This window comes from Argopecten irradians, chromosome 8 (genome assembly GCF_041381155.1).
Source record: "Argopecten irradians isolate NY chromosome 8, Ai_NY, whole genome shotgun sequence".
In the NCBI taxonomy this organism is placed as follows: domain Eukaryota; kingdom Metazoa; phylum Mollusca; class Bivalvia; order Pectinida; family Pectinidae; genus Argopecten; species Argopecten irradians.
The window spans coordinates 1,342,447-1,354,105 of NC_091141.1; the positions used below are offsets into that span (position 1 = coordinate 1,342,447).

At 36.2% G+C, this 11,659-nt stretch overlaps 1 protein-coding gene and 1 pseudogene across 1 annotated transcript; both read left to right on the plus strand.

Moving 5' to 3' along the window:
* Window positions 1-260: 260 nt before the first annotated feature.
* LOC138329059 (uncharacterized) lies at window positions 261-3,155 on the plus strand (annotated as a pseudogene).
* Window positions 3,112-5,723, plus strand: LOC138329058 (uncharacterized). Its single transcript, XM_069275780.1, has one exon. The coding sequence runs from the start codon at window positions 3,112-3,114 to the stop codon at window positions 4,732-4,734; it is 1,623 nt and encodes a 540-aa protein (XP_069131881.1). The 3' UTR covers window positions 4,735-5,723.
* Window positions 5,724-11,659: the final 5,936 nt, after the last annotated feature.

An 11,659-nucleotide genomic window follows, 5' to 3' on the forward strand; every position in this document is an offset into this window, starting at 1 on the left:
AACGGTTACATATTCATTGTGTTGGTAAAAGTGGAGGCCGAGTTCAGGATATGTACGCACGATGGGTATCAGATATTTTATTACGTGTTCAGCCTGACGTTGTTTTACTACAAATTGGTGGAAATGACTTAGACTGTGTTGACTGCGATGCACGTAAAGACTCCCTAGTCGACGACATACTGTCGATCGGACAATGGCTAATGGCGGGATTTGGTGTGAAACGTGTTGGGGTCATGCAGTTGTTATATAGGTCATCTACTCGGCATGTTACGTCTGATGTATATAATGAAGCAGTTGATTATGTCAATAGTTCCTTCAAGATGCGGCTGGACTCCTCTACAAGTTTTTATTGGCGTCACAAAGGTTTAAAGGACGGTGTCAATCTATGCCGAGATGGGGTTCATTTGTCAGAACCAGGATTACGTAAATATGTGTACTCTACAAGAGGCGCAGTGTTGTGGGGCTTACGATTGGCTAAAACTTGCACGTGACTACGAAGGTAGGCTATGAATATTTATCACTAGTCATTCATACATTATGGGATATGGGCGACGTCATCTCCTCGTTTAGCGCTTGCGCAGTTTGGTTTACTTCAGCGCAACAATTTAGACTTTTTAAAAATCAAAAATTTAGTTTATTTGATTATTTATCGCTTATCTGGTTGAATACAACCATTACGTTTCTTTTCTTGGATCCTTCTTTGTATAAGGGCAGGACGTTCCCGGAGTTTATGGTAATGCCGTTGTATTGTATTTCTTTTATACCACGCCCCTGGCCGGTTGTTTACATTCTGAAATGGTACGTGTGTACGTGGTTTGTTACGATGTCTTTAGACGGTTCTCCCTACTTCAATATTAACGTTCACATGTTCATTTTAAACGGATGTTATCTGGTTTGTTTTTGTCTGTGCCATTCGGTGGGTTTCACATATGATCTGTTTACATGGGTTCTCACGTTTCTATTACTATTTATTTCAATGTTAGTGACACAATGTGGGTTACATGTGTGTTTGTTGACATGTGGTTCTCATGTTTATTTACATTTTGGTATGTCAAAATGTATTTTCCACGTGTGATTTGTTGACATTATGTTCTCATGTTTATTTACATTTTGTATATCACAATTAGGGTTCCACGTGTGATTTGTTGACATGAGGTTCTCATGTTTATTTATATTTCATATGTCACAATGTGGGTTCCACGTGTGATTTGTTGACATGAGGTTCTCATGTTTATTTATATTTCATATGTCACAATGTGGGTTACACATGTTATTTGTTGACATGAGGTTCTCATGTTTATTTATATTTCATATGTCACAATGTGGGTTCCACGTGTGATTTGTTGACATGAGGTTCTCATGTTTATTTATATTTCATATGTCACAATGTGGGTTCCACGTGTGATTTGTTGACATGAGGTTCTCATGTTTATTTATATTTCATATGTCACAATGTGGGTTCCACGTGTGATTTGTTGACATGAGGTTCTCATGTTTATTTATATTTTATATGTCACAATGTGGGTTACACATGTTATTTGTTGACATGAGGTTCTCATGTTTATTTATATTTTATATGTCACAATGTGGGTTCCACGTGTGATTTGTTGACATGAGGTTCTCATGTTTATTTATATTTCATATGTCACAATGTGGGTTCCACGTGTGATGTGTTGACATGTGATTCTCATGTTTATTTTCATTTTGTATTTCACAATGTGGGTTCCACGTGTGATTTATTGACATGAGGTTCTCATGTATGCTGGTACAGTGCCTTTGAGGTTGTTTACAACAAATACTGTCTATGTTTACTCATTTTCAGACAACTCCCGACCAATCCGGCGTTCACGCCGCAGGGCTGCCTTAAATCACAGCATTTTGAGACCGGTAACAACTACCGCACCAACCTCAACAACAGTCTCAGCAACACTACCTAGCACTGTTGGAAATGCATCCATAGGAGTTTCAGCAAATGTTTCAGAAGCAGATTTTCCATCAACAGCCAACATCGCTGCTGAACTCCTGAGACAAATGGAGGCAAAAGGCTATGTGACAATGCCTCCCAATCCAAATGCTGGACATATGAATGTCATCACTTCTCCAATGGACAGAGGCTTCAGTCTTGCAGAAAATGCTAGACTTCAACCTGCGGCAGCAACGGGTTCTCCGGCAATTCCGGCCACAAAGATGGACTTTGTGCCTCGCGTTACTGCCAATAACATCCAATCTGTGCCACACGTTCCTGACACAAACATCCAACCTGTGCCACACGTTACTGCCACAAACAGCCACTCTGTGCCACACATCCCTGAACTGCATACGACTTTGGGACTTCACCATCCAGGACCCATTCCAGATCCTTCAGCAGGCTTGCAACAACCATTGATGCAAGCAATTAATAACTTAAGTGGTGAGAATGTGCATGCTGCTGTAGCTACTTCTAACAGTATTTCCCGACCTCTGGCAATGCATTTGGATGCAAAAATCAAAGGCAAAATATTGGCTAACGAGTTTATTGAATTTAGTGCTTTACTTCAAAAATCACCACCCCATGATCAGTTGAAGATTCAGATTCAGGGCTCTGAATTAGCCATTGTCCCTCAACAAAAGTCATTTTCAATTAAAAGCATAGAGCAATGGCTATCCACTTTCCACATTTTTGTTTCAATTTATGTTCAGGCCCATCCTCAGGCTATTTCATCTTTGATGAAATACGCTGACATCATCCAAACGCTCAATAGAAGGTCGGGCATTGCTGCAGCTTTATATTATGATTCAAACTACAGACAATGGCATCAGCTGTACCCTAATGCATGCTGGGGGATATGCATTCTGAATTCTATTTGGAGGCCACAGCCATTGGTCTCCGCAATAGCTTTAAAACACAACAAAGCCAACAGCAGCCCTTTCTTGGCAAACCCAGCACAATGCCCAAAGGTGTGTGCTGGCCATACAATAAGACAGGGTTTTGTCGTAAAGGAGGGCGATGCAAATTTACCCACGTCTGCTCCACTTGCGGAGGGTCTCATTCTCTCAAACAATGCAAGTCCCCAGCCTCTTTCAACTCAACCCCAGAATCAAACTCAAAAGGGGGTTCTCCAAACGGGAACAATGCCAATCAGAAAACCCAAAACAAATCCAATCAACAACGATAGTTCTCTACCCACCCCTATTTGCGTCCCAGTCTTCCTTAGTTACTTGGAGGGTTATCCTAAGGATAAGTATCTATTTCTAGAGACAGGTTTTAAAGATGGCTTCACTCTACAATATCAAAGTGCTCGAGAATTTCGTATTTCGGACAATCTAAAGTCTGCACTTGACCATCCATTAATTTTAAGACAAAAAATTGACAAAGAAATACAATTAGGGAGAGTTCAGAGTCCCTTTTCTACCCCTCCTTTTCCAAATCTTCAGGTGTCTCCATTAGGCCTAGTCCCCAAAAAGGAGCCAAATGAATTCCGCGTAATACATCATTTATCTTACCCAGAGGGGTCATCTATTAATGATGGTATTGATCCTAAAGAGGCTACGGTCTCTTACCAAACCATTGGCAATGCCATACAGCTCACTAAAAGATTCGGTAAAGGGGCTTTACTAGCCAAAACGGATATAGAATCTGCATTTAGACTCATTCCTATTCGCCCACAAGATTATGAATTATTGGGTTTCAAAATAGATGACCAGTTTTACTATGATAAAGTTCTGCCTATGGGATGTTCCATCTCCTGTCGTCTCTTTGAGGCTTTTAGTACAGCCGTACATTGGATTGCTGAAAATAAATTTCAGGTTTCTGGGATCGTTCATATCTTAGATGACTTTTTATTTGTAGCGCCACCCTTTAGCTCAAAATCCCAAAGAGACCTAGATCAGTTTCTTCAATTTTGTCAGTTGTCTAAAATACCAATCGAACAAAGTAAAACAGTGAACCCATGTACAACACTAACGTTTTTAGGTATAGAACTAGATAGTGACTTGATGGTAGCGAGACTCCCTATGGATAAGGTTTTTAAAGCTAGAGATTTATTAGCAACATTTTTAAGTCGTAAGAAAGTCACTCTTCGTGAGTTACAATCTCTTATTGGCTTGCTAAACTTTGCTTGTAAGGTTATATCACCGGGTCGTATTTTTTTACGTCGTCTAATTAATTTAACATGTGGAGTTCAACAACCTCATCATTATGTTAGATCAACGCGACAGGCCAAAGCTGATCTCAGAACATGGCAGGTTTTCTTAAATTCCTTCAATGGGGTTTCGATGTTCTTGGCTGACAGATGGGTGTTGGCATCAACACTTCATTTTTTTACCGATGCCAGCAATCTAGGTTTCGGTGCTACATTCAACAACGCTTGGTGTTTCGGTTCCTGGCCAAAAGAATTTTTATTGTATCATATTACAATAAAAGAGTTCTTTGCTATTGTTTTAGCTATTGAAATTTGGGGACCTGCTTTGAAAAATCAATGTGTAATTTTACATTGTGACAATATGGCGAATATGGCGGTAGTTGAGATCATTAATAAACAAACCAGCAGGGACTCTACGCTAATGAAATTAACTCGCCGTTTTGTTGTAGCATCTTTGCGTGATAACATTCTCTTTAAAGCCCAACACATTCCAGGTAAACATAACATTTTAGCAGACCATCTGTCTCGTTTACAGGTGGACTTATTCCGGCAGCAAGCACCTCGCATGGCTCGGCATCCAACGCCTGTTCCCGATCGCCTTATGGTCATTTGAATGAGTCATTGGTTTACCTATTGACCACAGCTGCTTCCCCTCAAACTCAACGTACTTACCTCAGAGCATACCAGTTGTTCCATCACTTCCTAATGTCTATTAATTTGACAGAATTTATTCCAACTAACTCTGGTACTTTAGCATATTTTGTCACTCATTTATTTCAATTGCAATATTCATCCTCATCCATTCATACCTATGTAGCAGCAATAGCGTATTTGAATAAATTAGCAGGATATCCGGATCCGTCACAATCTTTTTGATAAAAAAAATTACTGGCATCCGTGCACAAAAATGTATCTCGTACTGATGGTCGTTTACCCATCACACCTGCAATATTGCACAAACTTGTTGCTTCCTTGCCGTCTGTATGTCAATCCGCTTATCAAATAAGTTTACTGAAAGCAGTGTATCTATTAGCTTTTCACGGTTTTTTACGTGTTGGGGAGTTAGCGATGAACAAATCAGGTACCCATGTATTGCAATATCATGATGGGCCATTATAACATTAGGCCAGTCACACTATCATTACAATGTAATACTTCCAGTACAGCCACCTGCCCAGTTGTTGCTTTGCATCAATACTTGTCTAAACGAGGTTCCATGGCTGGTCCTCTTTTTTGCTTTCCTAATGGAACACCAGTTACCTACAATTATTTTAGTACTTTTTTACAACAGTCACTAAAATGGGCTGGCTTAGCTCACCTTCCATATTCTACACACAGCTTTCGTATTGGTGCAGCTAGTTACGCTGCATCACAAGGAGTTGTTGATGCAGACATACAACAAATGGGCAGGTGGCACTCTAATGCTTTTAAGCGATATATTCGGCTGCCGACTTATTATGACATATGACTTTCCTCAATTGATCATGCTCTGGGCATAGGGTCGAGAGTATTTGAGAACTTTTCCGGGATTTTTCTGCTATGTCTCAGTAAATGCTTATTTACCATGTCATTGTTTTGTATTTTTATAATGTACATGCTCTGGGCATAGGGTCGAGAGAATTTGAGAACTTTTCCGGGATTTTTCTGCTATGTCTCAGTAAATGCTTATTTACCATGTCATTGTTTTGTATTTTTATAATGTACATGCTCTGGGCATAGGGTCGAGAGCATTTGAGAACTTTTCCGGGATTTTCTGCTGTGTCTCAGTAAATGCTTATTTACCATGTCATTATTTTGTATTGTTATAAGGTTCATTCTCTGGGCATAGGGTCGAGAGTATTGGAAATTTTTTTCTTGAAGTTGGTGCTTTTATTTCCTCAAATGTTTTTCACACGTGTTACAGTTTTTTGGTAAGGGTACCATGCTCTGGGCATAGGGTCGAGAGTTAGTATTAGCATATGGTTCATACTATGTTTCAACTATATACGCAATCTTTCAGGCAAATGTTATTTCACATGGTTAGCATTATGATGACACGTATAAGGGGCACTTGTATTATTCAGCTCCTTCCCTAGCAGTTACAAATGCAAGTTTATGTCATTAGCATTTGTAGAGGGTGTGTATCTCTGTTTTTACTGTTTTTCTTAAACATTAAGTTTAATTACTTCCCATGTGGTCATCTGGTTACTTATATATAATAATAGCTTATCAAAGTTAATACTGGAGTGTGTTATGTTTGTTATAACACTAGTAGCTAGTATTTCATAGTTGTTAAGGATACAGTGTATGTTAAGTAGTTATACAAAGATACAGTGTAAGTTAAGTAGTTATACAAAGATACAGTGTAAGTTAAGTAGTTATACAAAGATACAGTGTAAGTTAAGTAGTTATACAAAGATACAGTGTAAGTTAAGTAGTTATACAAAGATACAGTGTAAGTTAAGTAGTTATACAAAGATACAGTGTAAGTTAAGTAGTTATACAAAGATACAGTGTAAGTTAAGTAGTTATACAAAGATACAGTGTAAGTTAAGTAGTTATACAAAGATACAGTGTATGTTAAGTAGTTATACAAAGATACAGTGTAAGTTAAGTAGTTATACAAAGATACAGTGTAAGTTAAGTAGTTATACAAAGATACAGTGTAAGTTAAGTAGTTATACAAAGATACAGTGTAAGTTAAGTAGTTATACAAAGATACAGTGTAAGTTAAGCATTTTTTTCTTTTCATGTCGTCTCTTTTATGTTCACTTGAACTGCTCATATTTAGTTTGTGTTTAAATTGAAAATTTTCCTATTAATTTGGATTATGTATGACACTAAATACATGTAGTTATGAGATAAGGGAGATAACTCCTATAGCTTTTTTTTATCAATACATCCTATAAAGGTCATATCATTAATCTAGGTTATAGAACTTTCTAGAATATAATCATGTATAAACAAATATGTTTGTAAACATGTTGATTTTAAGTAGAGATCTAGAATGATCTATTTCCAGAAAGTTATGTGTGTTTATTTGTTTACTGCTTTTAGTTAGATATTTCTAGAAGTAGAAGGTTCTCCAATATTCTTGAATTAGGGTTTAGCTATATATACTCCAGCTGTCCAAGGCTAATCAGAACTGTAATGAGACCTGTAATAAGACATATCAAGAATTGTACAGCGCCATATAAGATTCTATTGGGAGAGCTATTGTGACTTTATCTGTGGATTATTACAACACTTTGTGTGGATTTATTCATATTGCCTGAAACTTTACAAATCATCTGTGGACATTCATTTTCCTCGTGGATTTTTGATTATTGTTAATTTGAAACCTGGAAGGATCAAGGATTATACCAGGAAATTCGCATACAGATAAGTAACACTTTAAATCATCGTATTACTCTTGTACCACCACCAATTAATTAAGATATTGTAAACCATCTCTGTATAATATTGTATATATAATTAAATTGTGTTTTGAATTTAGCTGCTGGTTTCTCATTTCTGTTATTCGTTAATGTAACAGGATATACATCGGATACATTATCAACCATTTTCTTCCTTTAACTCTCACCATGGCTGCGGATGGGGGATGATTTTTGCTCTTAGGTATCTGGATAACGGTTACTGCTAAGTGCTAAAATCATTGTGGCGGATTTCGTTCCCCATCTAAGACTATTGTATGTTCTTGTATAAACTGTTATATAATGTTATATAACAAAGTACACATATACTGTCGTTTATGGTTAATAAACGGCCTTTTTCAATTCATTTCATGTGTTCTAGTTTTATATTAATTTGGTTGTAGTCTTACAAGCTTGCAATGGTGAAGGTTCTGTATAAATACAAATTAAAACTAGTTTTAATGTCATTTATACAGATATGAATAATTATATTGGTTTTGATTTGTTATCGGAGGGAGAGGCTGGATGGGCAGGAGTGAGGCAACCCGGTCGCACATTTGCGCATGAATATACACCTATTTTTAGATCACTATATGAGCATGACGCAGCATCGTCCAGTCAGTAGCTGAAGACAGAAAATGGCTGATGAACAAGGTGCGTACGGTCAAGGCCAGTAACATCTTTGTTTATGTGCATATCTAGTAAATTGATTTACAAGTTACCCACCACCTTACCCATCTGCCTCCTCATTGCAACTTCCATATTAATTACAATAATTGTCTATACTGTGGTTACATGTTTCAACGTTATATGATTCATAATTTTGTCATGCATAAGTTTTATTATACTGTTTTATAATCTTTCTTGGTTTTATGATATGCATTTGTAAAGATGGCGGATTTTGTTCCCCATCTAAGACTATTGTATGTTCTTGTATAAACTGTTATATAATGTTATATAACAAAGTACACATATAACTGTCGTTTATGGTTAATAAACGGCCTTCTTCAATTCATTTCATGTGTTCTAGTTTTATATTAATTTAGGTTGTAGTCTTACAAGCTTGCCATGGTGAAGGTTCTGTATAAAAAAACCATAATGTAGTGGTAAATATGATATTTTAGTAATTTTTCAACCCAGATTGTTAGATTTAATCGTCGATTTTAAAAACCAATTGTAATACAATGCACCACAAAAATGACGTCTTTTTATTAGTTTATCTGTTGTCTTATATTATAGAGAAACACATGCGTAGATTATAATCCTCGTTTAACAATAAGTGACAAAAAACTTTAAGTATTTGTTTTTTGTTCGAAAATCGCAATTGAATATCATCAAATAAAATGAGTATACAGTTCAATCTCCATAAACAATTGTAAATAGACTCACATATCGATTTTGTTAAGAATTAACGGAAGCCTATACGCGCCATGTAGTATTTTATTTCTATCTCTCCATAACAAGATAACTTATCTCGTTATAACAAGATATTTATCTTGTAACAATGAAATAGCTATCTTATTATAACAAGATAAGTATCGTTATAAAAATATAGTAATCTCGATATAATGAAATAGCTATCATAACAATACATTATAGTAATCTCGTTATAATGAAATAGCTATATCATATTATAACAAGATAAGTATCGTTATAACATTATGGTAATCTCGTTATAATGAAATAGCTATATCATATTATAACAAGATAAGTATCGTTATAACATTATGGTAATCTCGTTATAATGAAATAGCTATATCATATTATAACAAGATAAGTATCGTTATATCATTATAGTAATCTCGTTATGATGAAATAGATATCATATTATAACAAGATAAGTATCGTTATAACAAGATATGCTATCTCGTTATGACGAGGAAGAAAGATTACTACCTGGCACGTATAGGCTTCTTACCATAATCGATATGCGAGTCCATTTACAATTGGTAGTAGAGATTGAACTGTATCAATATCACCCAGATAATATTATGATAAATCCCTTTCCTTAGTCCAGGTAAGCCAAGGTACTTGACAAGATTTGCGAAAGTGTATTTGCTGCATTGATTTGGTTGCTATCAATAAACCTCTCGTAAAGTTTAAAAAAACCACGATTTTACATGTTCCACTCTGTCACCTGAATGCAGATTTCAATTTGTTTGTTTAGTTTTACGTCCTATTAACAGCCAGGGTCATGTATGGACGTGCCAGGTTTGTTGGTGAAGGAAAGCCGGAGTACCCGGAGAAAAACCACCGGTCAGCGGTCAGTACCTGGCAACTGCCCCACATGGGATTCGAACCCGCATCCCAGAGGTGGAGGGCTTGTGGTAATATGTCGGGACATCTTAACCACTCGGCCACCGCGGCCCCAATGCAGATTTCAAAGCTATTTATGTACATACATATGCAGATTTCAAAGCTATGTATGTACACGTATTATAAGAAACATCATACTTTATTTCATTTCTGCGTGTTCCTTACGAAAACTTATTTATATTAATTATGTTATAATATATACAGTTTTCATTACAAAACTTACACGTAGAATCCAAGATTTCCTGTGATCATAATAAGGACGACAAAGGTCAACCAATCAACGTGTTGGTGTCATTTGCAAAAAACAATCAAATCCTCATCTTTTCGTCACTTAAAAAATCGACAGTGTCCCAAGTTTATCACTTCTCCGGGACAGAATATAGACAGTACTTATCTGTATTTGCATAAAGCAGATATTACTGTCATTTCGATAAGTATTGATTGTGACGTCATATTTTTGTGAGCGTAACGTCATACTTGTGGGAGAAAACGACGTAAATTACGCTCTCAAAATAATGACGTAACAATCGATAACTTTCCTCCAGGCAGCTAGCTCTGTCATATGCTAAGACAGAATACCTCTTATAGCTTTAGTTAAAATATTGCTGTGGTTACATCTTTTGTTGTTACTAGTACCCTAATTGAACTAATGTCTACAGCCACGAGGTAAATTGACCTGGTGATGTAGATTAGTTAAAGGGACATGAACCTAAATAAACCATCTAAATTTGAGTAAATAAGACGTGTCAGATACCTTACTAAGTAATATATATATATCAGTTATTGTGCAAATGTGTCAAATAAAATAATTATAATGGAAATTCCATCTTTCTGTATTTTGAACCGGCCCAGTCTAATTTTGCAGACTGCAGTGTGATAAAAATAATAGTATTGAACTTTAGTGACTCCCACAATGCACCACACAAATTAAATGGAGGGTCGGAAACGTGGGTGATAGGAACACAAACGAATTCCGATATAAACTTATTACAAGAGTCAGTAACGTGCGCGATTGGGAAAGTGGGTAAATATAAATGGATCGCTGCAATGCAAGAGACGGGAGCAACTTCCTACTTTATACTAACGTGATGTACATATGTTCAATTATGCCAGGAACCTCTCTTCACGATACCCCATCGAATGAAAAGTTTCGTTTGACTTATGACGTATCATTCAATTATGCTAAACACAAAATGTTTTATTACGAATATTAACAAATATGGCTTATACTTCATATGCCAACGATCGTAAATTAGAAAATCCTCTTAACTTCGGAAAACTGATATTCCTTGTCGTGTCAGCAAGTTTGTTGTTGATTATAACCTCGCTTTAGACCAGCTTTCGTTTTCGTTTCTCAAAAATAGAATATGATGGTTTATTTTTATCATTTTTGGGGTAGGTATTCCCCACGTTTTCATGTCGTTTTAGATAACCAATCATTGTAATAAAATATTCAATAAACATCTGAAAACCGTATCTTACCATACAGAAAAAACATATTTTAGGTTCATGTCCCTTTAACCTGTAGCCGTAGATTATTTCTGACTAATCTACAGACTCCATGAACTAATCTACTGTAAAAATTGGAGGACATCTCCTCTCTATGAAATGGGATAGGATAAAAAAATACAACGTCACCTAACTTGATTTTTCTTCTTCAGTATATCTCATATGTTTGATTTCTTTTATTGGTTCATAAAGGGAAGTTTTTGGAAAAGGTCAAACGGAGTTACGGCGAAACGTTATACTAGCTAGTTTCTTTCATACCCCGATGGAATTTAAAAAAATAGTGACATCAATGCTTACATTTATTATACCAAATTAACAAGA